Consider the following 26899-nt stretch of genomic DNA (forward strand, 5'->3'; position numbering starts at 1 on the left):
TGCTCTGTGATGAGGAAGCTCTGAGGAGGAGCTTCACCTTGAAGGCGGAGCTAGGCCCACCCAGGCGTTTTGCACAGCTGAATGGTTGCCAAGGAGATTAAAGAACGTTTCAGACATGCATGAAAGAATCAAAGCAACACTCCAGGTGTGTTTCTTATGAGGAAATTATAACATGATGTAAAACTCAAAGGAGATCATTTCACATAATATTGCCCCTTTCAACTGCTGCTGAACATGTCACTCAAAAGGCTGTTGCTAGGTAACCAAAGAGTGAGTTAGCAGATGCTACCTCCATTGCTTAGCTGACCATGAGAGGTTGAGCAGCTAAAGCCTTCCCCCTGCCTGCATCCCCCAGAATGCAGTGCAGTTATGGATCAGATTCCAGAAAATATTCTACATATTGAATCTTGAATATTTGATTAAATATATTATCTATTGATATTGATCACACGTCTATTGCGATTTATGTTGTTATGGATTTATAGTCCAGCCCTAAGTATAAGTCTTTTTCTGCTGTTTAATTGTTTCCTCCACCATCTCTGCATACATTGTTTTAACATTCCTGAACGTTTTCTCACTTTTTCACGTTTGATCATTCAGCAGCCAAACCTCAGTGTGTTTTTGCTTTTTGTCTTGCCAGCAGACTTTCCTCTCATACCTGTTGCAGCTCCTCTCTGACTTGCAGCAACTTGAGCTTTCTGCTTCTCCTCCTCCAGCTGCTTCTCCAGGGTTTCCATAGTAACCTTACACTGGTCCAGCCGAGCCTTCAGAAGTCACAAATTAAACAACAACAACAAAAAAAGAGACGCAATCGCTCAGATTTTTTTGTTCGAATCGTTAAATTAAAATAGACAGCCGTCATCATGCTAGATGTGCCAGGTGACTTAGTTGGCCGGCTCACCAGCAGGTCCTTGTTCTCCCGGCTGAGTCGAAGCCTCTCTGCCCTCTCCACGTCCAGAGCCTGACCCACTGCATCGCCTCGGAAACGCTCATCGCTTAGCTCCGATGTCACAGCGGTAACCTGCAAATATAGATCACATTAATAGCGGTGAGCGTTTGTGTACGCGTGTGTGGGCGTGTGTGTGCGTGTGTGTGTGTGTGTGGGTGTGTGTGTGTTGCAGCTCTAACCTTGGTCTCCAGGCTGTCTGCTGTCTGCCTCAGCTCGTTCCTCTCCTTCTCAGACTTCTCCAGGCGGCGCCTCAGAGCCGATACCTCATCCTTTCAGAAAACGAAAGAGAAGCTTTTTACTGAGACACAAACATCCTTTAAGGCACATCACAAACATTTGCTGGATGAATTGCTGTTGTTTTTTTCTTGTTTCCCATCACTGAGATCAGCTGGTGTTAGATGTGTCTGTCAGGTGATGCGGATGCTGCTGCAGCTCACTGCTGCTCCGTCTGGTTTAACTGTCACTTTAAAGTACAACGGCTCTTTAAGAAAATCACAACATTTTTCTAAATGAATTATTAAATCCCTAAGATGCATCATTACAACCCAGTGGGGGAAGTACTTTCTCATCAGCCAGACGGGTTTCCTGGAAGGTTACGATGTTTCTCCTCCATTAGCACATTGAGTTTCCTTTCAGGAGATCTCAGGTTTTTAAAAATCCATCCATGCTGCAACCCACCTGAACCCAGATCTAACAACATTTCCAACGTTAGGTCCGTTAGGATGAGCAAACTCCTTCCTGTTCACTGAGTGTCAGAATAATGAGAGAGGACATTTTTCTGTGATGAAATTCACATTTTAACTGTTTGGCCAAAGTGACAATCATTATATTTTGAGATAAATGGGAGAAGATTTCAAGCCCGAGAACAACTTCAGAACTGTACTTGGTGATGGCAGCATCATGTACACTTTACATATCAGATGATACAATGAGGAAAGAACAATATGTGGAAATACTGAAGTAAAAACTTCAAGACATCATCCAGGAAGTTAAAGCTGGATCTTCCAAATGGATGATGATCCTAAACATGCTGATTAATTAGTTTTAATGTGTCTTAAAGTTACTCAACACCTAGGCTGCCTAGAAATCAATGACAAAGGGCCACCTGGGCCGAGTCCAACCCTCAGCAGAAATGTAGCTGGATGGTTAAAAGTTTGATAAGTTCTAACGATCTGTACATTAACTGAAGGTTGGGTGAGGAAACAGAAAGTTTACATCCTGTCTATCTGATGAGAAAGCAGACAGAAGAAGAGAGTCTCAGTCACACTCTGTGTGTGTTTTATTTCACCGGCGACGTGCAGGGACGCTCTGGAGGGGATCTGTACATAAATACGAACGTCAAACGAATTCTTTAAAAGGAAGTGAACTGAAGGAGGCCCATATGAATGTCTGCACCTCCTTGGCTCTCAGCCTTTCGTTGTCCATGTTCACATCGAGCAGAGGACGCAGCCTGCAGAAAAGTTTCCACCAGCTCCATTCGGCTACGGCCTTCAGAACCCGCAGGTTCCTCTGCAGACACCTCACCGCCATCTGCTGCACCTGGAAATAAACACACACACACACACACAGGCAGAAACAGTAATGTAAAAAGTCTGAGTTAAAACCACACCTGAGATCATACAGTAAACTCATCTCATTATAGCAGGAAGTGGATGAATATTCTGGAGGCCAACTAAAACTCTGGAGCTACATGAAGAGGTCCAGAGTTCAGAGTTTTAATTCAAAGATGTTTACAAAATCCTCTATCAATTTATGAAATCTCAGATGTCTTTGACACTCCTACTGATACTAATCACTTATGTAGCCAACTTAAGAGCTCTTTATTTAATTTCAAATTCTATTTAATTGGCATTTATTGCCTAAAAACATCTGCATATTTTGTAAAAAAAAAAAAAACCGGACTGGAGCTCTGGGGCAGCGAACCGGACTGGGTCTCACCTTGAGTTTGCGATACTTCTGACGTCCCACATGTCCCTTACAGGCGGCCTGTAGGTAAATCAGCCACCTGGTCACCTGCTGATCCCTCTGCTGCTCCAGGTATTGTAGCACACCTCTCTTCATAAACACCTGAGACCCAGCAGAGAAAAATATATTTCAATCATAACTGACTGACTCCTGTTTGATGGCTCCAAACCCGCTCTCACCCTGCTGGCTCCGACCACGATGCTGTTTTTATCTACGTCCAGCTCAACCAGCAGCTCTTCCACTGCCTGACACACAAAGGAGAGAAAAACAGCAGATTTATTCTGAGTTTGTGATATTTTTGTTCATGTGAACTCCAGCGATTTGCTTCTCTACCTTTCTCTCATCATGGCTGACAAACATGGAGGCGTAACGCTTCATAATCAGAGGAGAGAGAGCCTGGAAATGGCACCTGAAGTCACTGAGAGTCATGTGTTCTGGATAACCTGGAGACAGAGAGGAAAATATGGCTTTACATGCATTTCTATTTTTATTTTTTTATTGATTTAGAAACTGTTGACATTTCTATCTTTATATAGGCGTTATGGAAATATGCAAGTCTGTATTTATGTAAACAAATTTCAAAATCAGAACATCAGAAGGGGCCCTGATGTAAAATATGTAAACTAACTCACTGACCACTTTATTGGGGATTAGCTGTAAAAAATTAAAAAAGTAAAGAAAAAAATCAGGGCAGCTCAGAAGAGAAATGTTCTAGCCTGATAACAGGAAGGTGTGCTGTGAGTGTACACTATGATTCCATTGGTGTCAAACTCTTTTTTATTTTGGGCCATATCAAAAACCTGAATGTTCTTAAAGGGCCAGTTGTCCCCTCACATATTCAGAAACATTTTTTTTTTTTTTAAATGAATGAAAAAATAATTTCCCATTTTTGGGACAGCAGTAACTGACAGAAACTGGTGAGTAAACAGTCAGTTTGTTCAGTTGTAGGTTGTACTGTCTGATGTCTGGCCTGTCTGAACATCTTAACTCCTGTGTTCGTACGTAAAGCTGGTCTGAGGTGAAGGGCCGACCTGTGCGGTAGAGCTGCAGGGCCGACAGGATCTGGGTGGAGTGCAGCTGCACTCTGAGCGCCGGCACGTCCAAACCGCCGCTGCTCGATTTTGCGCTGACAGACTGCAGGAACACCGGCCTGGCTCGGCGGATCAGGTTCACCAGCGCGTCCTGCGAGGACCGCGAGACGATGACAACCGTCACGCTTCTGGGGTGACGTCAGAACGCGGTGACGGTAGCGCCATACGTACCGCCTGCAGCTTCACTGCTATACACTGGGAGTGTCTGCGTATGGCCGCCATCCCGCCGCTGAAGGTTTTCCGGATGATTCCGTTCCGCTGCAGGGCGCGCTGGCTGCCTCCCTCCAACCCGGCCAGGCCGCGGCACAGACGGGGGAGGGAGATCCTGGGGCTGAACATGGCCTTCACCACGCCTCTGAGGGAGGACAACAGAGAAGCTCATCACACGTTCCAAAACGACGAGGCAGCTGTAACCCAAACTGATCTAATACATGACTCTTCATCAGAGCAGACAGAGCGTCTGCATAGCGTGGCATGGGGTTACGCTTTGTTATAAATGACCCATTGCTGCCACTTTGAGTTGGACATGTGTTCATTCAGAAGCAACACAAGTTTAAAAGCTTACGCTGGTGGATGTTTAGGGTTTTTCATAAAGAATAATGAACGGTTTAACAGAAGTGTAGGAAGTCTGGGTAGAATTGCATTGTGGTTTTTGAGGTGCTATTGTGATAATGATCAAAATTATAATACCGGAAACCTCATCCTACATCACACACTTCTTATAGAAAATTGGGAGTATTTTTTCAAAATTGATATCTTTCCATTAAGCAAACTTATATTTGTGATTTCAATTTGCATAGTTTTATGCTTAATGGAAGCACAGCTACTGATGATCCACCCAATAGTCTCCAGCTGCGTTTCCATTATGAATGTGCACAAAATATTTTTGATATTTTGCTAATGTTAAAAAAATCAAATAAAATTTTGCAATTGTGGAGTTTTCATTAAAAAAGAAAACTTAAATTGAGAATTCTGCCATGGCACCAGCACTCAACATCTATCAGCCAATCAGAGGAGATGTCTGCTAATTAGCTGCTGTATACAAACTAACGTAACGTGTAAAAGGTTTGATGAAAAACCACTTCCTGGTGCAAAGACGTTTTAGTCAGAAATGTTTTGTTTTTTTTAAATACCGTGTTTCTATTAAGCAAATTTATTGTTTAATTCCAATTTGTGCAGTTTTGTGGTTAATGGAAACAACTACTGTGCTTCACCCAAAAGTCCTTATCTAACAGTGAACCTACTGAGTTCATTTCATTTCCTTTCACCACAACATTAACAACCAAACATCTCACAGAAGAGTAAAATAAAGTAAAAATGAAAAATAAAAAACCAGTAAAACGTCTAGCCATGTTGAGGCAATAAGAGGCTGGTCTGTAGGAAAAATGTTTAAAGCAATAATAACCACCAGAGAGCCTCCATGACAACAGTAGATGAAGACGGTCCGGTCAGTAAGTGAAGACGGTCCGGTCAGTAAGTGAAGACGGTCCGGTCAGTAAGTGAAGACGGTCTGTCTTCAGGCTGTCCACCTGCTTTAGGCCTTTCATCAGATCAATGTGCTGCATAACTTTGTGCTTCCAGACTCACATGGTGGAGTTTTGGAGCAGAGTGATGGCATTGAGAGCAGACGGGTTGTTCTGGATCCGACCGAACCATCCTGAGAGGTCGTACCGGACCGGGTCCCGTCCCGTCAGGTGGCTCACCTCACACTGCAGCGGCTGCTCACACTGACGTACTGCAGATACACACACACACACTTCAGTTATGTCACTCTGAAGGAAACCGCTTGCTCATACACACAGGGTATGAGCTCTGGTTATGTGCGTGGGTGTGTGTGTGTGTGTGTGTGTGTGTGGGGTGTGTGTGTGTGTGTGTGTGTGTGTGTGTGTGTGTGTGTGTGTGTGTGTGTGTGTGTGTGTGTGTGTGTGTGTGTGTGTGTGTGTTTGATATTTACCAGTGTTGCTGTAATACTGACAGACTCTCTGCAGGGCGGCGCTCTCACAGGAGGAGGGCGTCACCATCTCTTCATCCAGAACCCACAGCAGACCTCGAGGGTCTCCATCTGCTGCCCGGACCTGAAACACACACACACACACACACAATCATATACACAGCTCTTTTTAGGACAAAATCTGTCTTAAAAGACGTGTTCGGAAACGGTGTGGTGGATCTTGTACCTGCGCAGGCGACTGATCGATGGCGGACACTACCTCTGAAGAACTGCTGTCTGGACACTCGAAAGCCACATGAATCCTCTCCTGCACCAGAAAACACACACAGCTCTAACACCACAGCTGTCTCTAACATTCACACACTCCACTCATCCAGTTGTCTACCAGTTGCTGATTATCTGTATTTCTTACACTAGAAATTTATTCACTAGACTTTATTGCTTAGGGGAAAATGTGTGGAGCAGTTTATATATCATGAGGTGTTAGCCAGTGTTTATTTTTCGCATCAACTCTAAGTAGTATTGGAAAGAAATAACTTTCAAACCATTTTACAAATAAAAATTTTACAATGGCCTAGTCAAAGTCTAAAGCTTTTTAAAATTATTATTTAATCTTTATTTCACCAGGAAAATGAAAAATCTCTTTTGCAAGAGATTCCTGGCGAAGACTGGCAGAATCACAGAGATTATAGAACATTCACGACAAAAACAGAAAAAGTTAACGCTGTCATCAATAAATTGATCAAGATTCCCCAGTTGAAGCATCAACGAAGAAAATCTAATTCAGAATCTGAATTCTGATGTTATCAGCTGCTCTCCATCAAACCTGACTAAATTTAAAATCTTTCGCAACTGCAGCCAAAATTTGCATCAATTTCCTTCCACCTCATAATTTTACACTGTCTTGTGTCGGTGTGTCACATAAAATCCCAGCAAACTCCACTGCGTGTTACCTGTGCATATCTCTCCAGTGTGTGAGTGAAGGTGTGTGAGTGGTAGTGCTCCAGCAGCCGCTCCTGCAGGTAATTGTGACACAGCTCGGACCAGCTGGCCCCTCGCTCCTCCGCCGAGTGTCGGGGGTTCCTGAGGCCCGGGGCGTCCACCACCATCACAGAGGCTAACGCTAGCTGCTCGCTGCTCAGAGCTCTGGAAGCAAAACAGAACCGACGTCACGCCTGCTCAGGTTTCTGCAAAAAGGCACCAGAGCTGTCAGGACGGAGACTAACCTCTCCATAAGTCAGAGTCCAAAGTGATGGACTGAATTTATATGGGCAAATCAATAAGGGGCTAATTTGGGCCCCATGCAAACGTGGTTAATTGAAGTTGTTTTGTTTTTTTTAAGTTAAGTGCAATGTAAAATATTCATATTTTAATCAACAGCCCTATAGCATTTTCTTTAGCTTTATAATAAAAACTGACCACATCTATCCTGTGACTTTTACTCTAAAGCGTTCTAATCTGCATTTTTATCTTTACTTGACCTTTATTTACACCGATTGTTTCACTGAGATCCAAACTCTCATTTACAAGAGAGAACAAATCATGACAAATACAGCAACAGAGGAAGACATGGCAATAAAATATGAGAGCAAGTTTCATAACATTTTTCTTTGTCTTAAAAAAAAGTGTGACTTGTACCAAATGAATTGAATGACTTTATTCAGCCTGACCCAATAAGAGATATGTGTTCAGACAGAGTGACCCAGGCTGAGAATACACTCAAGGATTACTCGTTTTATTCAAATATTGCATTGCTGAAAAATATTGTTGAAAAAGCACAAAAAAGCACAATGCATTTTTTTGTGTGTGTGTTACTGGCTTTTTAAATAAGTTGTAGTTTTTGGCCTGTGTGACAAATGTCTGCACAACCATACTGGATATGACACAACAGGAATGTGAAGCACAGCAACAGTAGAAAAAAACGTATTATTTCTATAAACTGAGTCCATGCAGTGAGATGATCCAAGGCACATAGTGCTTTAGCGTTCTGTTTAATCTCTATAGAGTCACTGTGTAATCCAGCTCCCTTTTCTGGGCAACAAACTGTGATTTTATGACTTGTGATGTTGCGTTGTTTAAAATGCGCTCCTACCTGTTGATGAGAGACACTATGGCGGTGAAGAGCTCTTCATAGAGACCAGCAGCCATTCCATCCACACACTGAGCAGCTGTTAGACGGGGACCTGCACAAACCGCAGTCACACAAACAGAGGAGGCTGGAAGACGTTAGCTTCACTGAAACCAGGGCCGCTCCAAGGCTTTCTGGGGCCCTAAGCAGATTTTCATTTGGGGACCCACACACTAACAAGTCAACGGCAGATGCGTCATCATTTCTAAGCTACTTTATGTATGTATGCTTACTATCATAAGCATCATTTGTAATAAGCTTACTTCATGATATGTTATGGTTATTTATTTTAACCTTACATGAGCGGCAAACTAAAACAAAATGTGGATTTTGAAACGTTGAGTGGTTCTTAGGTGTGTCATATTATTTTGACTATTTTATAGTGACACCAGATGATAAACACTAAATTTACAGTAACAAGTTTGTTATCTTACATTTCCCCAACAGCAGGAAGAGATTAACTTAAAATTTGTTAATATTATAATAATATAAAAATAACTTTTTCCATGTGTAAAAGCATATAGTTCAAACTGAATGTTTGAACATACAGTATATCTATCTATCAATCTCTCTCTCTCTCTATATATATATATATATAAATATATATAAATATATATATATATATATATATATATATATGAATATATATATATATATATAAATATAGAGAGAGAGAGAGATAGATAGATAGATAGATAGATAGATAGATAGATAGATAGATAGATAGATAGATAGATAGATAGATAGATAGATAGATAGATAGATAGATAGATAGATAGATAGATAGATAGATAGATAGATAGATAGATAGATAGATAGATAGATAGATAGATAGATAGATAGATAGATAGATAGATAGATAGATAGATAGATAGATAGATAGATAGATAGATTAAATTAAGAATGTATTGTAAGTGTATTGGTTTTTTTTATTTATTTTAAATCATGCTAGTTTGGTGCTCGTGGGGGCCCCCTGGTGCTGTGGAGGCCCTAAGCAGCCGCCTACCTCACATTGCCTTGAGCTATAGTTTAATGTCACATCTAGTTGCTTCCTTTCAGGTTACTTTGTATCTCTTGAGTTACATATCTCGATCATCTTTGATCATGTGTTTAAGATTGAAACCCCGTCAGGATTGACCTCCTGGTGACCCCAAGTTAAACTCCCTCCATTGTTTCCGTCCTTCCTCCACTCTGCCTCTCTGGGAGCGTTTCCCCTCCAAGTGGTTGTGACTCTCACCCTCCTCGGCCTCGTTCCTCTCTCTGCTGACTCCGGTGGCTTTCTGCAGCAGCTGTCGCAGGTGATGCTTGAAGACGGCCGTGTCCAGCTCCTCCGCCTCACACCCCAGGACTTTGCTGGCTGCCTGAGCGCTGTCAAAGTTCACAAACTGCCTCCGGCCCACTGCACATCAGAACAGAGCGCGCTGCATCATGAAGCCTGCTGGCGTGCAGCTGGAACCAGATGCTTACAAAAAGCAATTAATCGCATGATAAATTAAAATAATTTCCATTCTAATGTCAAATATGTATTGATGGGGAATTTTTATCAGAGAGACATTATAATCCATTATATCAGTGGCTTCAGTGGTAAGTGGTTTTTGTTTGTGTTTTATTTTTGTTTTGTTTTTTTCTGGATGTTTGAGCTACAGTTCCAGTGACCAGTGTTCTTTATAAAATTAAAGTGTATTGGTTTTTGAGTGGCAGAACTCAAAACGCTCTAAAAACAACAATGTTATCAATTATCGCGATAATTCCTGGGACAATTTATCGTCCAGCAAAATATGTTATTGTGACATGCCTAATTTCCATACATCGAATAAAAACACACAAACAATTTTTTTTCTCTAAAGTTAAATCAGTCCAAACTTCTCTTGTTTTCGGTTACAATCACCTAAATTATTTCGACATGCTAAATGAAACCAATACTAACAGTAGGTAATGTTAATATTAGCTATTGCGCTTCCAGTAACAATATATGCTGTCGAGCTGCTCCTTCCTCTTTGGAGTAGCTGATCTCTGTTCACTATTATTCTTCCTCATGGTGAGAACATTTCCACACTGCGAGGACATTTGACGTTTGATCCACTTTCACCTGAACAACAACTCTAATCAGATGAACCGTGTGGTTAAAGGCCATGAACTCGGTTCAGATATGCGTGTTCGCTTAGCGTGTGTGACTGATGATGATGATGATGGTGTCACCTTTACAGGCCCCAGCAGCTCCCAGGTGGTAAATAGCAGCCAGAACGTGCCAGATCGCCTTCTGCTCTCCGGCTGAGAAGCTTAGCGTTTCCATGGCAGCCAGCAGCTTGGTGAAGGCGACAGACGCTCGCTGTTTTTCTTCAACCTACAAGCAGACAGGCAGACGGAGGAAGAAAGGAGGAGGCCTTCACACACCACCAGCCGAGTCACGTCACACATCAAGTAGAACTCTTTACGCTTGGTTTCATTTTTCTAGCTTTAGTCCCTCTTTACTTCATATTTACAGAAAGATTATAAAACTCATCAACTGAGACTCATATTTCATTTTAGGCAGCGGAGTGTAAACTAGAAACGTTTTTAGCACTGTACATATGAAAGCAACACCTAACAACACATTCTAAGCTCTGCTAATTAATAAAAATAGCATTTTATCAAGCATATGCTTTTTAAAGCATTTGCCCCATCTAATACAAATGACGTAACAGCAGTTATCTGGTCACACCAAACTTTAAGTAATGAAAACTTGTAGTCCTTTTCGCCAGCAGGTGGCGCTGTCAAACCATTCATTAGCACTAAAACCAGAACTTTTAAAAAAAAAACATGACACTGACATTGTTTTCATGGTTCTAGAAATGTTGCTCTCTGTAATGCAGTAAATATTTATGTTCAGATTTAAGAACATGGATGATTTCTTCATAGCTCACAGCTTCATAGCAGGAACATCATAGTTCCTGTACCAGCTGAGGACACGTTGCAGTCAAGAAGTTTCCTCAGGAAATGTGCTTATATGATGTATGATAACTGTTATCTGGATGTTATTTCACTATAAGATCATTATTATTTATGTTATTACTGGTGCTGCAAACTTTTAAACACTGAAAGAATATGAAATAAAAATCTAAGCTTCTTTTGAGTTTTGTTCCCCCTCACTTCCAGCTAGGATCAGCTAGCAGAGTTGATTTCCTCGCTCCGCTAACCGCCTGTTGCTGCTGCGGCTCACTGACACACTGCAGCTGTGTCTCACATGTTAAGGCCACTGCGGTGACACAGCAGCTGCTAATGAACGCGGTGGTTTTCAATGTGCACAGACTGAGCTGGCTGACGATATCACAGTGTCAGTTTTTATTTTTAAAAGACACCTGTTGCCCAGCAGAGGACGATCTGGTTATGGGAAATTTACATTTCTCTCCAATACAAACAACTCCCAGTTGAACGGCTTTGTGCCTGTAATCCTATAGGAGTAAAAGATTAACCTTTCTGTGTCCATAAACTGTAGATTGTGACAGCAACTCTGGGAACCCCTCTCTATGTGAAGTCAGGATTTTGCGCCATGCACATAAAATCAAATCTAGATTTTTAGTTTTTCTCTGGTTTATAACAATAGGTGACACTATGAGAGCAGGCGCTTTGGCACGACCCAATGGTTGCCAAGGGAGATTCAAAGATGCATGAAAAAATTATGCCGTCATATAAAGCTCAAAAAAGTCGATTTTACATAATACCTCCATTTAATGTAAATTATTAAAGGAATGATCCAAAGGTAGGTCCTGTGGGACATCTATAGAGCTGCTTAAGAGATAATTTATGATTTTATTTAATCCAACAATCAATTTTTTTTTATATTAATTGTTGTTAGGCACAACCAAGTGGTTGCCATGGGAGATTCAAGCATTCCTCAAACCTGTAGCAAAGAATAAAAGCAACAGTCATTAATGTTTCATCATGTAACATTACAGCATGATGTAAAAGCTTCAAATTGTCTATTTTACATAATACTGGTCCTTTAAATTTTAATTTCACACAAAATCCCTTTTTTCCTTTCTGTCTGGATTAAAACCAACAACCGTAAAGCCTCTGTTACAAACATATAGATCAACCCAGATCACGGTCTGTGTGCTGCAAGTATTTGCATTTCATGGTGGTGCATAGAAACCAGGTTTCAAAATGCAAACAGCAGAAACTGACAGAGGAGAGAAAAAGTAGGAAAATGATTGAAAAAAACATTCAATCTGATTTTTCATCAGCTGATTAGAAGTTGACGTAAGTAAAAATGTCCAAATCTCAAGGCTACGACCAGGCCGGTGTCACTCCCAGCTCCTGTGTTTCATAGTTTTACTTGAGTAAAACAGGGATCTTGTTTCTTTCTGCTAATTCAAAGGTGAATTAACAGAATTTCTTAAGCGTCGTCAGGCCATAAAAGCACCGGCTCACTTGACCCGACTTTGGAAAAACTGAGAAATTCCATAAAAATCTTTAGCAAAATGATGTAACAAGCTGGCAAACCATCAACATGTATGGTATGCATTTGTAGATCTGGAAAAATGTGTGGCTGAAATGTAAAACATGTACTTTGTATGCTGAATTTTTTTTTTTTCGTATGTAAAACACAAAATCACAATTCCACATGCAAATTCCCAATCACAGGAAATTTGCTGAATTTATGGTGACATGATGAACGCGTGCCGTCTTCTCCTCGTCGGCTCATCTCACCCATCAGCTCACACACTGACACACACACACACACACACACACACACTGCAGCTGCTCTTTCTGTACCTTGGTAGGATGAAGGATACCAAAAGAGTTGGAATCAGGGAGCTGGTGCAGCTGCAGTTCTGTCCTGGGGAGCAAGAAACAGGAAGTTAGTCGCTACAGGAGACACTTCCTGCCCACAGCATTAGCATCGGTAATGACTTTTTCATTTTTCTTTGGGATAAATAAAGTATTTTTTTGAATTTAATGAACACAGAAACAAAATGGAGAAACTGATTGAGCTGTTTTGGGTTTGCAGGAGGAAATCAGAGAACTGAGAGGAAACCTGTGTGTGTATCTACTGTCCGAATGTAGGAAAGCATCTGGAGATTGAACCGCAGGTTAATCCAGACTTCTCTTCCTGAAATCTAGGCTGATTTCTGTTTTTATCGTTCTGTGATGTCACAGGAAGTAGTGTGTTTAAGGTGTTAAAAAACATCCACAGGTGTGCCTCCATTTAACTCAAATGTTGTAAATTAACCTATAAGAATCTTATAAAACCATGACATCATCATCGGAACCTTGTTCTTTTATGTTTTCAGGCACACTCAGGTATGTAAACTTCTGATTTTTACAGAACGTAACGAAAAGTAATCAGTTTCTCCTTCCAAATTATGCAAAATTGACATAATTCTGGAAATCTTCAACATAATTGGTTAAATTAAGTGAGAAACTGACAGAATCTATAGCAGAAAATATAACTTTGAGAACTAAAACTCTTCCTATGAGCACATGCCATTGAAAAGCTGCTTTGATTTCAAACATTACCTCATTTCTGAGCTGAGTCCCGCCAGCATCTGGGAGAAGACCAGGAAGTTGCTTTCTCCTGGAGTTTTCTGACACACTGTCCATTTATCCAGCATCATGGTCTGTGTAACGGAGAGCCGCACAGCAGCAGGAATCAGCTTCAGTGTGTTTGACCGCTAATCCGTGTGTGTGCGTGTGTGTGCTGCGTACCTGCAGGTGTCCGGCAGAGACCTGGCCGGCGTGGTTAAAGTCCAGAGAGAAGACCGTGGCGAACCGAGATGAGGCGTCGCTGTGCGGGGAGCTCACACAGCCAAAGGACCTCAGGATGGAGAACATGGCGCTCACACGCTCCACTGTGGGACAAATACTGAGGATGAAGGACGGCCGGAGCACAGCGGGGCTTTTTACAGGTTAGTTTGATTTCACTGTGACTTTTTGTTTGTCTAATTCAGTTCATTTTAATTAGTTTTTAGAGTGTGCATGCTAGTTTTTACTAGTTATTATTGGTTAAATATTGTTTAGTTTTTAGTAGTTTTACTTCTTTCATACTTTTGTTCATTTTTAGGTGCAGAATTCAAAAAGGTCAAAGTATTGCACTGTGACTATGTTTACACTGACTGAGTACTGAGACTATTTTCAATTATTGCTGAACAGATGACTCTGGAGTTTCCTCCCAACTTGTGTTGTCACCATGTTGCAGACCAGCGTTAGCGCCACCAAGAGGAGAATGGAGGAACTGTAATTTATCAACAGCTGATGTAAAACTGCTGGTGTGGGGGGAAAAATATATTTCTCATCAGTTCAAAAAACTAATATTGAGTTTTATAAACACAAAAACAAAGGAAATCATATGTATGATTTCAATATGTTTAGTTAGTTTCATAAACACACAATATAGTTCGATTGTTTCCACATTAATTACTGTTTATACTTCAGTTAACGAAAATGTTTTCTCAGTTTCACTTTTTCCTTGTTTCATTTGTTTCAGTCAGCTACAATACTGTTGGCATGAAACTCTGTGGGATGCGTGGTGAGTCTGGTTCTGTCGTGATCCGGAGTTCTCACCGCTGATGTTCGGTCCGGCTGCTCCGGCCCGTTTCAGCAGAGTGTGTGTGAACGCCTGGCAGGTGGCGGTCTTCCCCGTGCCGCTGCGTCCCAATGCGCACACACTGTGGTCCCTCCGGGTTCCCACCAAGGACAGATACACCCGCTTGACCAGCGTGGCCAGAGCAGGGGGGGCGTCCCACACACACTCCCCCCGCCGCGTCTTCAGGGTCTGCGGCAAAAAGAACCGAGGACAAAAACTGCGTGAAAAGAAAATGTTTGTGGGACTTTTGTTGCCTTGAAGGCGGAGCTAGGTCCACCCAGGTGTTTCCCACAGCTGAAGGGTTCCCACAGGAGATTAAAGGATTTCTCAAACAATGCGTGAAAGAATCAAAGCATCACTCCAGGTATGTATTTGACGAGGAAACATCGTTATTAAAGTGTGTAGGAGCTCACCTTGCTGGGGGTCTGCAGCGGGGGCCACAGGCTGACCAGGTTGGGTCCAGAATGAGTGAGGGGCATGCTGGCTTTGGAGCGACTGGTCAGTGTGTGCAGAACTCCGCTTTCATTCACACACTGCAGGTCGCTCAGGTCCTCACACACGTCCAGCTCTGGCGGGTTACACTGGGGAGGCAGAGAGCTGTTAGCTGCAGCAGCTCTGATTCAGAGCCCTGCAAAGTTATATGGGTGCAGAAAGAATATAAAAAAAAACTCTGCCAAATTATTTAGTTTTTCTCTTTCAAAAGTATGTGTATATGTATATATTTTTCTTTCTTTAAATAAAGAATAAAGTGCAAAAAGTAAAACGTTAAAGAAAGGGGGCAGGATGAAATAAATGTATTTTTCTCCCTACTTCCTTTTCAACCCAGTAGTTATGTAAATATGGATCATGGGATCTGAATGTGAATCTGTTTGAAATAAGCAAATAAAATGAACTCATTTTCATTTGAGCACCGAACCAACAGGAAGTTTTTAAGCAAAAAGATTTTCCTAAAAAGTTTGTACTTTTACTAAATGTACTTAAGCTTACTTAACATCTACTTCAATCCTAATCCCGCCTCACTCAGGGTTACAAGAGTTCAAGTTGAGCTTTGTAATATTATTATTCAAAACACTTTAAATAACAGTTTGGAGCATTCTTTGTCATTTCACAGCTTCCTAATTCTGCTTTGTTCTCACTGATAAACTATTTACATTATTAATAGATAAGATAAAAATCCCTCTGAATGCAAAAAAAAAAAAAGTTTTACCCAAAAACTCCTCATGTGGGAGTTTTAGCTTCATTTGGTCCAAGTCCACAAAAAGCAAAGCTGCTACTGCATTTTAGGCAATGAAATGTTGATCTCCTTATTTAAAAAGCAAACAAAAAAAAAATCTGTGGATTTCTTTCAATGTGATAAATCGATTAACCACCAGAATAATCGATTACTAAAATAATTGCTAGTTGCAGCTCTAATGCATATTACTATTGCTGTTATTAATCTTTGTAATTAAAAGAAAAAAAAAAAGAACAGAAAGAAAAGCAGTCACCTTTTCAACTTCAAACTCTGTGACGTCGTGGAGCGAGCCGTCCGTCTCCAGCCGCACTCTGACCCGACCCGACGGGAGGTCAGGCGTTCCTTCATCCGGCTTCAGCTGAGTGGCTGGAAAGACAAGAAGTGAGGATCTTTTAAAAACAGATTTAACAGATCCCAGGTGATCAAACAAGCACGCCTCCTCATTTATCCTCAGGTTGAGTTTCCCATTCAGATTCTCTGCTTTCTGCACAGCAGAGGTGGAGGTCAGAGGTCAGGGCTGCCGGGCTCTAACTGGATGGGTGCAGTGGCTGGATGAAAGCAGCAGCTGGAACTAATCGACAGCAGGACGTCCAGCCACTGCTGGCTCACTGCAGACTGTGTGTGGATTAACAGATGATGTTACTAATCCCAGATCACGTCGCTGCAGAGCTGCAGTGTGTTTACACACACACACACACACCGGCTAACGCAGCTCAGCTGCACGATCCGCTCATTAAAACTGTCACTGACGGACAGAAAGTATTTTTAAAAGATGCTTTAGAAGCTTGGTGGTTGTCACCTTTTCTTTGTTATTTTTACAAATTACCAAATAAATGACAATGAATAGATTTTTTATTTATTGGTCTAAATAAAAATGCAATTCACTTTAATTCTACTCAAAAAATAATAATTCATTGATCCCAAAAGGAAATGAAATGCTGCTGTAACTCTTTAATTCAAGATTCTTCAAAGAGATGCTGAGGGCTGTGGACAGGAAGGACCTCCTATAGAGGCCTGTGTTACAGCAAAACTGAAGACGCCTCTGACTGGAGACACTGTCTTAGAAGAGCAAGGTCAGGGGTGTCTAAGTTTCTTGGTTTTATGAAGAATCGTTCTTGCTTTGTCATCTGCAGAGGTTCTACAGTGATCCCCAGAACAGAACAGAACCAGAACAGAACCAGAACAGAACCAGTCTTCTTTACCAGATTGTTGAGGCTTTTTAGGTCTCTGGTTCTATCACATGAACTCAATGGTCAGGTTGTGCAGTGCTCAGAGCTCAGGTCTCATTCCCTGATTAAAGACGAATGGAGTCGATGGAATCATGAAGTGACCTTCTGTCTGTCAACATGGATGAAGAGTCGGGAGGCTTCACTGACGTCTCCTCAGGTGTAAGTGTGGTTAAGACATTTTGACTTTCATTGTCTTTGTCCAGGCAGCTGGTTTGCTAAATGTAAAAGTTTCTGACAGTACGATAAGAAGACTGAACAGCTACGGTTAGTTTGGCAGCGTTTGGTGTAAACACAGAGCTGGAGTTTGGCCATGGAGGAAATAAAACCAGGTTTATGAACAAGAGTCAGACTAAAGTCCTGCTATAAAGACTGATATAATCAGACAAAAAGACTTGAGAGTTACTGTTGCACTTCGTTTTCATAGAGTTGTTTTCACACAGCCTGGCCTTTTAAACAGCAGTTTTATGAACTAAATAATGACAGGAAACATCTCCTGTTGTGGATCTGCTGAAGTTACTTTTCAATCTGGTAAAGACCAGTTTTTTCTTTCCACCAGTCCTGTGAGTGTAGTGTAAGCGTTGCCGCCTGCTGTGTGTGTTCTTCGCTCACCACGGGTGAAGCCGTCCTTGTGGACGAACCACACAGGTCCGACCTCGTACCACACGTCCCTCACCTGACAGGACAGACAGCAAAACAACAAACAGGTCAAATCGCTAAAAACTAAAACACATAGATCAAAGCCATTTAACTCATTTCTTTCTTTTTTTTTTCTTCTTTAGATTTTTGTAGTTGTACATACAAATAACGTCTGTCTTAAATCTGAAATAGGTTTATTTGAAATAACATCCAATCCACCAAAGGGTCTTCTTAAGACTTCCATGTATTTTTGTAAAAAAAAATTTAAAAAAAGAAAAAGAAAAATTTAAAATCTTGTGGAGAAACTGATAATGACATTTAGCAAGAACTTTTCTACAAAGCTTCAAGGCAATGATGTGTTTGTGTGTTTTTCAATAATGATGAACTAAATCAATGGATTCCAGAGAGACACACAAAAGATTTCAAATCCATCTCAGAACGTCAAACTTCAAAGGCTCATCATGTAAGAGCTTGATATGAAAAGACACATTGTGTAATGTACAGTAAGTGAACAACATCCGTCCTCCTTTGTTTTTTAGGCTTTTAATTTTATTGCGTAAAAGTTCTATGCCACAAACGTCCAGCGGCTGTTTACTCAGAAACACCCCTGTGTGCAGCCATTCATTAAGCTCAACTGAACACAGTGAAGGTTTGAAAAGAAAAATCAGCTAGAAACATTTCAAAGACCAACAAATAAAACTAATAATAACTGGCCTAAAAAGTGAAATAGCTGCAAGGCAAATGTCATACTAATGTTCATTTCATGACAATATTAGTTGTTTGATTTATTGATGTGCAGGGAAAGTCAAAATAATTTGCAATTTTATTATTATTTGCAATCATACTTGCAGAGAAAAGGCTGATTTTGGCCCCTGAGGATTTTAAGCTTTGGGATTTTGGCCCTCGGTTCAAAACATTTGAACGCCTCCCTCTGGTTCGTGTTTAGCTTAGTAGTGATGGCGCCTCCGCCGGGTGTGAATAAGGGATAAATCAAAGGATAAAATATTCCTTTTTAAACGACGTCATGAACAGACGCACCTCCTTCCCGTTCTGCTCCGTCACGGTTGCGTCAGCTTGCCTCCCCTCTGGCTCCTGTCTCTCCTCGATCCCGTTCTGGTTGGTTTCCACCAGCCTCCCGTCGTCCGTCCTCCTCTTGTTCGGCTCGGCCTGCAGCTTCTTCCTGCCCGCCACTTCTTGCTTCTTTTCCTGTCGTTGGTTTTGCTTCGGGGGCTCTGGTGAGAGCGTCTGTCCGTCGGAGTCCGGAGTCATTATGTGGCGCTGGGACGGCAGGCCGCCATCCGACTGGACGGAGCCGGACCGTTTCTGTTTGCTGTTGTTGACCTGTTCGGCCCGCAGAGCCATCTCGGCCTCCAGGATCGGAGGAGTCTGATCCGGGACCAGGAACTGCTGCACCAGGTTGTCGCTCAGTTTGTGCGGCTGAATGAGGAGAGAAATGAAGAGATGATGATGATTTATTTGGATGCAGCAACAAAACCTCCTGAAGGAAATTTGTCAGAGACGAGGCCCATAAAGGTTCTTCACAGAAACAAATGCATTAAATGGACTGAAACACACGACATGAAGAATATACAGGAAAATGCAACTTCAAAAACTCCTGTGATTAACACTTAGTTATGCAACATGTGGATGCCTCCATTATGCTGCAGAACGCTATGATGGACACAAAGACCTATTCAGAAAGTATAAGTGATTCTTAGTGTAAAGTCATTGTCAACAACAGACACTGAAAGCATCTCATACTGGGACTAATGTATGATCAGAACTTGAAGGAGACTGTAGGTGTTTAGTGGTGTTAGAATGGAGCCTTGAGGAACGCCACATGTGAAATCTGCAAATGACAATAAGTAGTTGATATCTGATAACTGAGACGATTTACAATTCAGCACATTAAGTCCCGCCCACTTTTGCAGTCTACCAATCGGCATGCTGTGATTATCGGCATCGAATTCAGTCCAGTTGTTTTCCCTTTTCTTCACCTGCTGAAACATGAGGTGTGGTAAAAACAGAAGTTCTATTTTATGACGATCTCAGATTTTCTAAATCAATAAACCCAAGAAACTCAACACATAAATAAATAAATGTGTTTAATGCTGTTGAGTCTGTTGTATTTGAGTGTTTGGAGGGAGCATTAACTAACTAAAGCCTGTCCATGTAGTCATCGACTTACTGTTCTCTCCTCTTTGACCTCTTTGACCTCTGGCTCCTTATGTTTGGTCTCCTTCTCCGAGTCTCTGACCAGCTGCTTCAGGATGCCTCCAGGCAGGACGGACAGCGGCGGTGGAGGGATGGTGGCGGCCGCCGGCTTGTTCTCCTCCTTTATCTGGAGTTTTAGGAATTAGAGGAACCAAGCAGAGTCGGACAAAAACAGGAAGTCATTGTGCGGTGCATGCTGAAGCTTCATCAGATGAGATGCAGCCATGCAATGTTTGACAGAAAGCCATCAAACAGACAAAAAGAAATATCTGCTCACCTACCAAGACTTGACCTTCCGCCTAAACTAACGGCTGAGATAGAAATCATTGTTGAAAGAAGCTCTAAACTCAGATCAGATCCATGTGGAAAAACACACCGTTCATATTTTTATAGGAGAGGGAAGCATGAGTTATTGATCCAAAGTATTTCCTGTTGCATTTTTCAGATCCGACGCGTCACACATATTTAATTACTTCCATAATTTTTTTTCCCACAGTCTTTTCATGGTGACCAGGCCTGTCACCGTAACAACGTGACCCAGAAACTATTCCGATAATCGGTAATATTGTTGTTTTGACACTAATTGATAAAAATAACGGTAGAATTATGCGAGTTTACTCTCTCGACTTTAATTTTGCAAAGAAAACTTAACACTAGAACTGGAAAACATGTGAAATATCTCAAATAAAACATAAAACATTCACAAACAATAATGTACAACAGAATTATGAAACCACATACACAACCGTCTTTTAGTCTCCAAGTCAAAATTCATAATTCAAACGTTTGTTCCCATTAAAAGGTTCTTTTTTCTGTCTAAAACTGAACTTTCTTCTTCTGTTGTTGAATGAAATCATTTGGACGTTAATGTGAATATTATTAGAATCTCTGATTAGGTGCAATCAACTTGATTGTCAGTAAATATATTTTGACATAATAGACAGTTTTGTTGTTCCATTAATTAAAATGTGTAATAAGACCGAACCATGATTAATGTACTTCATCCTACAGTTTGATCATCAATAGATATTGAGACTGATCAGTTTTATTCATAACATTGATGAATCTCTGATACATTAATAGTTTTTCATAGTCTATCAAATTTGCCACGTTTAAATATCTTCCACGCAATTAAGGGTAACATTATGAAGTATTTGGAAGTGTGAGGTATTACATTTAACACAAGAAAATTAAAAATATAGATATGACAATGTTTATCTAACAGGAATCAGCAAAACAATCTTGTTTCAAGTTGCATGAAATAATATTTTTGGGAAAACAAAAGATCTGCTACTGAAAATTTGTTTTAATTTTTAAATAGAAGCATTTTATTTTTTTTATAGTTTAAAATAAAGAAAAAGAGGCTTGATTCATTATCTTCCAGGGCAGGGCTTTATTTGTGGAAAATTATGCTTTTTTTATCTTATTATTATTATTACATTAAGTTTCCAGTATTGAAACTTTTGGTGTCATTTTGTTGTGGAAATTCAATGACATAATTAAATAAATTAAGTGGAAAAAAACTGCCAAAATGTACATTTGTTGTTATATCTAACTTTAAAAACATTTATTGGTTCTTCATCACTTTCAGCCAAAGTTATTGAAAGCCAGTGTGAAAACTCCAAAGAGCCACTCTGAGCTCAGCAGCAGATCAATCCCAGATATCAATACCAAGCTGGTATCGGATCCATACTGGCATGATGAGATCGATACTTTAACTTCATTTGTTTGGAAATGTTTGTTTTGTCAAATTTGAGTTGTGTTTTTTTTCTATTGTTTCTGTTTGTCATGTAAATATGTTATTAATATTAATATTCAATAAGCTTTGTCTAAATTCTGCTCTAAGTTTAGCCAAAACACTTGAAAAATAAACTACAAAAAAACAGAAGACTGATGACAGTCGAGCTGAAATATGGACGTTTACCGGCCCTGTATTAAATGGGATCAACACCAAAATATGCCACATGTCACACCGAGACTTTTTGTTGTTCAGTGTGACTCCTAGAAAACATCTTCAAGGCCCCAATCTGTGGACCTGCCAGCCCAGCACTCTGAGTGACCAGCAGCCTGCAGATAAACAGCTTGGCTGACCGGTATGTCCGAGCTCCAACAGCCTGATGAAATGTATTTTAAGCACTCTGTTGTAGATGCTGCTCTAAATGTAGCTTCAGGAAAAGCATCCAAAGGAAATTGGTCCTGTAATAAATTCAGATTTTATTTGTTTTTATTTAAGATCCCCGTCAGCTGCAGAAGAACCACGGCTATTCATACTGAGGTCCAACAGAAGAAATATACACTAACCTTGAACGACCCTTTACACAACCTATTGCGATTATTGTTTCTACATTCTGTAGAATGAACATGTGTCTATACACACACACACAAACACGATGATTAGGTATTTAATTCCATTCAGTCAAACTTCTATTTAAAACTATTATCTTCTACACTAAAGGATATTAACAATGTTAAATTAAGCAAAAATAAATAAAAAAGTCAGCTAAGTTCCTGTTTTGAACTTAATCTGAAAATATAGGTCATATGTAGGGTGTGTCCAAAGCGAGGAGCAGGGGCCATTTGCGGCCCTCAGTACAATTCTAGGTGGGCTCTTGACAGCTGTTTAAGCAAAGCCTAAATTTAGTTTGCCAGTTCAGGCAGTTGATGCAGATACACATTTAAAAACAATGTTACACGGAGTAAAAATTAGATCTAAAAAGGTGAATGGATGGATAACATGAGCTCTACTAAAGCTCGAGGTTTGGGCTGGGTCTTGTGGAGTTGATCGGGTTCTACTCTCTGTTTGGGCTGGAAACTGTCCGTCAGACCTGGCAACCCAGAGCGCCTGGTCAAACCCTCCTGACAGTTTCTCTGTAATCGTTAAGCCTGACTCTATGCTCCAGGGTTTCACCAGGGAAAATCTCCAGCGTGGGCATTAAATGATCTTTATTGTGTGTTTTCCTGGATGGAGCAGCCAGAGACCCTCTCCCTGTCCTCCACATGTTGGTGAGCAGAGCTAAAACTCTATAAATGGCCGTCTGGTACATGCAGGATGACTAAAACACTGGAACTGCACAATGACATGCCACAGTGACTCAGGATCAGAACACAGGCTACCACTGACTGTGTAATCAATACTTCATCACACACAAACACACAAACACACACACACGCCTAGGCAGGGACTAGAATCAACACAGCATGCAGCCCTCCTGCACCTCCCTTCTGCTCCCACAGCTTTAAGCGGGAAGACAATGCCATGGTTGCTCCGAGGAGGAGGGCGGGGCTCAGGGGGGTGTGGCGGTGGTCGTGGGGAGGAGGGGTCACGGTGAGGTCAGCCAGTGGTGGTGTGTGTGTGAGACAACCTATCATTGGAAAGAAGCAGTTAAAAAAGGAGGGAAGTTGTGCGGACAGAGAGGACCTGAGCTACGAAACAAACGCACCCATCACTGGGATTCGATTTGATGTGGCTGAGGGGTTTCAGTCTTGTTTTTTTTTTTTGTTTTTTTTTTGAAGAAACCATTTTCTCATCCTGATTCGAAGACTAAATTAAGTTTCAACTTCTTTTGGCTTCGTCTTCTTCTGTTTCTCTCCGCTTTCCTCCCAGTTTTTCCATGACAAAGAAAATCAATCAATCAATCATTATCAAACTGAAAAACCCACAAAAAAATCTGTTTAGTTATTCATAATGTCAAGTAATGTAGGAAGTCTAACAATCAATGAGGTGTTTGGGAGAGAACAAACCCAGAGCATCATTAATCCTCCACCGTACTTAAAGTGTTATGTGTTTTCCAGCCACATAGAATCACTTTATAGCAGAATGAAGTAACTCTGTGACCTTCAGTTGTTATAAAAATGATGTATAAATCAAAATGTCATGTAGCAAAAGTACAGAAAGCAAAAAATATTTAAAAATCATAAGCAAGAACTTAAGAATACCTTATTTACAAGTAAAACTAATTAAACTGACTAATTTTTATGAATGACTAAAAGACAGTCACTACACAGGCTGTCTCAGCAACAGATCTCAGAAACACTGAAAAACAACACAACTAACTAAACCTTTGTTATTATCCACAAGGTACATGTTGCTGGTTACCTTCACCCACTGCCAGATTACATATTTATTAACTAAAACCCTTTACTTTGTCCCATTAGCTACACTCAGCATGGCTAACTGTGTCTAATCATTAACACTAAAGAATTTTTGAATCACAGCAGTGGAAAGCTAACATCTGATCTGTTTTAGCTCATTTTAGCTACTTAAACGATCTGCTTGTTCAAATTAAACTGTTCAGATGATTTCTTCACTTTCTAACAGACTCACAGTGATACAATATTTTTCTACAGCGGCAAAGAGAGCTATTATTTATAAAAACTTTACGAAACCCATAGTCTGTAATTTTTTTATTACAAACTACGGGACTTTTGGACTTAGTCCTGTGACACAAAGAGCAGCGAAGGAACGGCTACCATCTGAGAAAAAAGACATCCAGAGGAGAGACACGTTCTGCAGGCAGTAAAAGTCAGCAGAGACATTTTCTCTGATAAATCTTCACTCAAGCTATCAGGTTATTTGTCCAGAAAAGAATAGTGGAGAAAAGCAGCGAAGCTTGGCGACACGGTCCATGTGTGGAGTTGCTTCTGATCCGAAACACTGAGTTTTCTACACAAACCAGTGAGACCGGAACGGAGAGCAGCTCCTACCAAACAATCTGAGAACAAGCTGATGACTTACAGAGTCTTCAGTTCAGCATGATGAGGCTAGATGTTACAAGGCTAACACGACTACAATGAGCAAAAAAAAAAACACACACACACATCAAAAGGGAGTCAATGGAGACTCTTAGCATGAATTTAAAATATTTAATTTTATATATTAAAACAAAAAACTCAAAGATTCTGAAACACAAAATGCTTTTTGCTGTTCTGCAGCTTCCCTTAATGATATGAGATAAAATAAGAAGAAGAACAAAACAAATAAAATAAAAAACAATGTTTAAAGCTTCCACTGAGCTGCTGCAGTGTTTCCACTCTGCTCAGAAACTCCCATTTTAACATAGCAGAGGCACAAACAGAAGAGGTGGATTAGCAATGCTAGTTAGCCACTGATGGTGTCATGGAGGACATGCTGCTGTGAAAAAGTCTTAGTTGCCTGGATACTGAGCTGCTAGCATGTCAAGCCAGACATGTATGACAGTCATCTGACTGAACAGTGTCTTCAGTCAGAGGTCTCTTCAGATGTGCTGCAATACTGACTGCTACTGGACAGCCTTCCTGAACACAGTATGACAAGAACACTATATGCATTTTGACATTTTATTTCCCTTTGGGATAAATAAAGTCTTTTTGAAAGAAATTGAAATAAACGTGCCCAGTTTCTAAATCAAAGTTGCTTATTGAGCTGTAAGTTAATTATAAACCAGTGAATCAATGACTAGTTTATGAAACTCAGCAGTAAATCTTAAGTGTTTCCAACCAAACCATTGGGGCCAGGAGAGTCACTGTTACTGTCAGGACGGCTAAAAACTCGCTTAGAGGCGCAAATGTTGAACGTCTTTTTGACAAGACGGCTTTTAGAAAAATATATACTGTAGGAAATTTGTCATTTTAAAGAGCTGCCATTTATTTCTATTAGGATTAAAATAGAGATAAAGATAAAAATTTAGCTGAAAAAATGATGGATCTTGTTTTCAGTGGGACAGAAAATGATGTGATAAGTTAAAAGAAGCATGTAGATTCCAACCTAATGAAGAGAAAATCTACGGCGGCACATTAGAGGGCGCATTAAGGTGAGGGAGTACTTTTAAAAACAAATGTTCTGCCTTGGGTTTTTTAAACAGGGAATATGTTTCACCAAAAAAAACAAGGAAATTTCTGAGTTCCAAAAGTCAAATATTTGTATGAAATTTTGAGATTCATTTTAGAAATTTTCTTTAAAAAAAAACAAGAAAAATTTAAAAAGTCAAGGGTTAGGGTTAGGGATAGGGTTAGGGTTAGGTAAGTCAAAAATGTTACATTTTTGACTTTTTGCCGTTTTTATGTCTAGAAGTTTTTTGGCAGAAATTGACTATTTTTTTCTTTTCTACTTCCAGTGACCCTTTATGCAAAAATCCTATGTAGAAACATATCACTGACTGTTTAGTGTCATTCTTTGTAGAAATTCAGTGCAAATATTGCATGTGTAAACTGCAAAACTAAAAACCTCCATTTGTTATTCAATAAAGTTAAAAATATCAGCTGTTTTTTTTTTTTCTTTAGCCAAAGTTATTAACAGTCATGGTGGAAGGTCCAAAGAGCCACAGGTTGCAGACCCCTGATCTGGAAGTTTTCATTCTTATTTCTTATTTACTATTTCAAATCCAAATCTAGTGGCTTCAGTCAGTTTTTTTTCTCTCACCCTGAGAAGAGAGCTAGCACTGCAGGGCCGCACCAGCCGACCCCAGAACCACGCTCTGAACCGACTCCTGGAGGAAAATTCCAACCCCAGGTTTTAACGTCCATCTCTCTCTTTGTCTCCATAAAACTCAAAAATGTCTTTACCTCCAGCTGTGTGTGAACACCAAGCAGGCAGGGGGAACGCGGGGCTGGAAACCTTCTGAAGAAGCTTCTCAGAGATCCAGAAGGCCGGCGGCGGATCCGGGGAGGGCCAAGTAAAAACGTCCTGCTGTCACACAGACACCACCACAGACTTACACTGGGTATGACTGAACGAGGGGGGCATGTAGCAATAGAACCAGAAATAGAGCAACACACACTTAAAGTAGCAGCACACAACGGCTGGCAGGACACTCTATAAATATCAGCAGGCGTTGGGTGGGGTGGAGGAAGGGGATACAACCCTGTTTGGACAACTGGCTGACATGGATCCTCAGGAAAACACGATTTAGGGAGACAAACTTCCAAGAAAAGTCACTTCTTATTGTCTGCATTAATTATT

At 40.7% G+C, this 26899-nt stretch overlaps 1 protein-coding gene across 2 annotated transcripts in view; it reads right to left on the minus strand.

Annotated features, from left to right (window-relative positions):
- myo18b (myosin XVIIIB) overlaps positions 1–26584 on the minus strand; it is a 48421-nt gene extending 21837 nt beyond the window's left edge. For both annotated transcript variants that reach the window (XM_023338345.1, XM_023338344.1), the window contains exons 1-27: positions 26503–26584; positions 23182–23324; positions 19937–20089; positions 18787–19185; positions 17722–17785; positions 16137–16249; positions 15063–15230; positions 14628–14838; positions 13773–13915; positions 13584–13684; positions 12840–12903; positions 10284–10428; positions 9322–9483; positions 8049–8139; positions 6910–7102; positions 6183–6263; positions 5960–6080; positions 5593–5740; positions 4177–4360; positions 3946–4096; positions 3248–3357; positions 3094–3159; positions 2888–3016; positions 2345–2488; positions 1129–1218; positions 902–1021; positions 659–764 (exon numbers count right to left, since the gene is read on the minus strand). In XM_023338345.1, coding sequence (XP_023194113.1) covers positions 659–764; positions 902–1021; positions 1129–1218; positions 2345–2488; positions 2888–3016; positions 3094–3159; positions 3248–3357; positions 3946–4096; positions 4177–4360; positions 5593–5740; positions 5960–6080; positions 6183–6263; positions 6910–7102; positions 8049–8139; positions 9322–9483; positions 10284–10428; positions 12840–12903; positions 13584–13684; positions 13773–13915; positions 14628–14838; positions 15063–15230; positions 16137–16249; positions 17722–17785; positions 18787–19185; positions 19937–20089; positions 23182–23220 — 3496 coding nt within the window. In that variant the 5' untranslated portion in view covers positions 23221–23324; positions 26503–26584. The remainder of the gene's footprint in view (positions 1–658; positions 765–901; positions 1022–1128; positions 1219–2344; positions 2489–2887; positions 3017–3093; positions 3160–3247; positions 3358–3945; positions 4097–4176; positions 4361–5592; positions 5741–5959; positions 6081–6182; positions 6264–6909; positions 7103–8048; positions 8140–9321; positions 9484–10283; positions 10429–12839; positions 12904–13583; positions 13685–13772; positions 13916–14627; positions 14839–15062; positions 15231–16136; positions 16250–17721; positions 17786–18786; positions 19186–19936; positions 20090–23181; positions 23325–26502) is intronic.
- Between the last annotated feature and the right edge of the window lie 315 nt (positions 26585–26899).

This window comes from Xiphophorus maculatus, chromosome 8 (genome assembly GCF_002775205.1).
Source record: "Xiphophorus maculatus strain JP 163 A chromosome 8, X_maculatus-5.0-male, whole genome shotgun sequence".
In the NCBI taxonomy this organism is placed as follows: domain Eukaryota; kingdom Metazoa; phylum Chordata; class Actinopteri; order Cyprinodontiformes; family Poeciliidae; genus Xiphophorus; species Xiphophorus maculatus.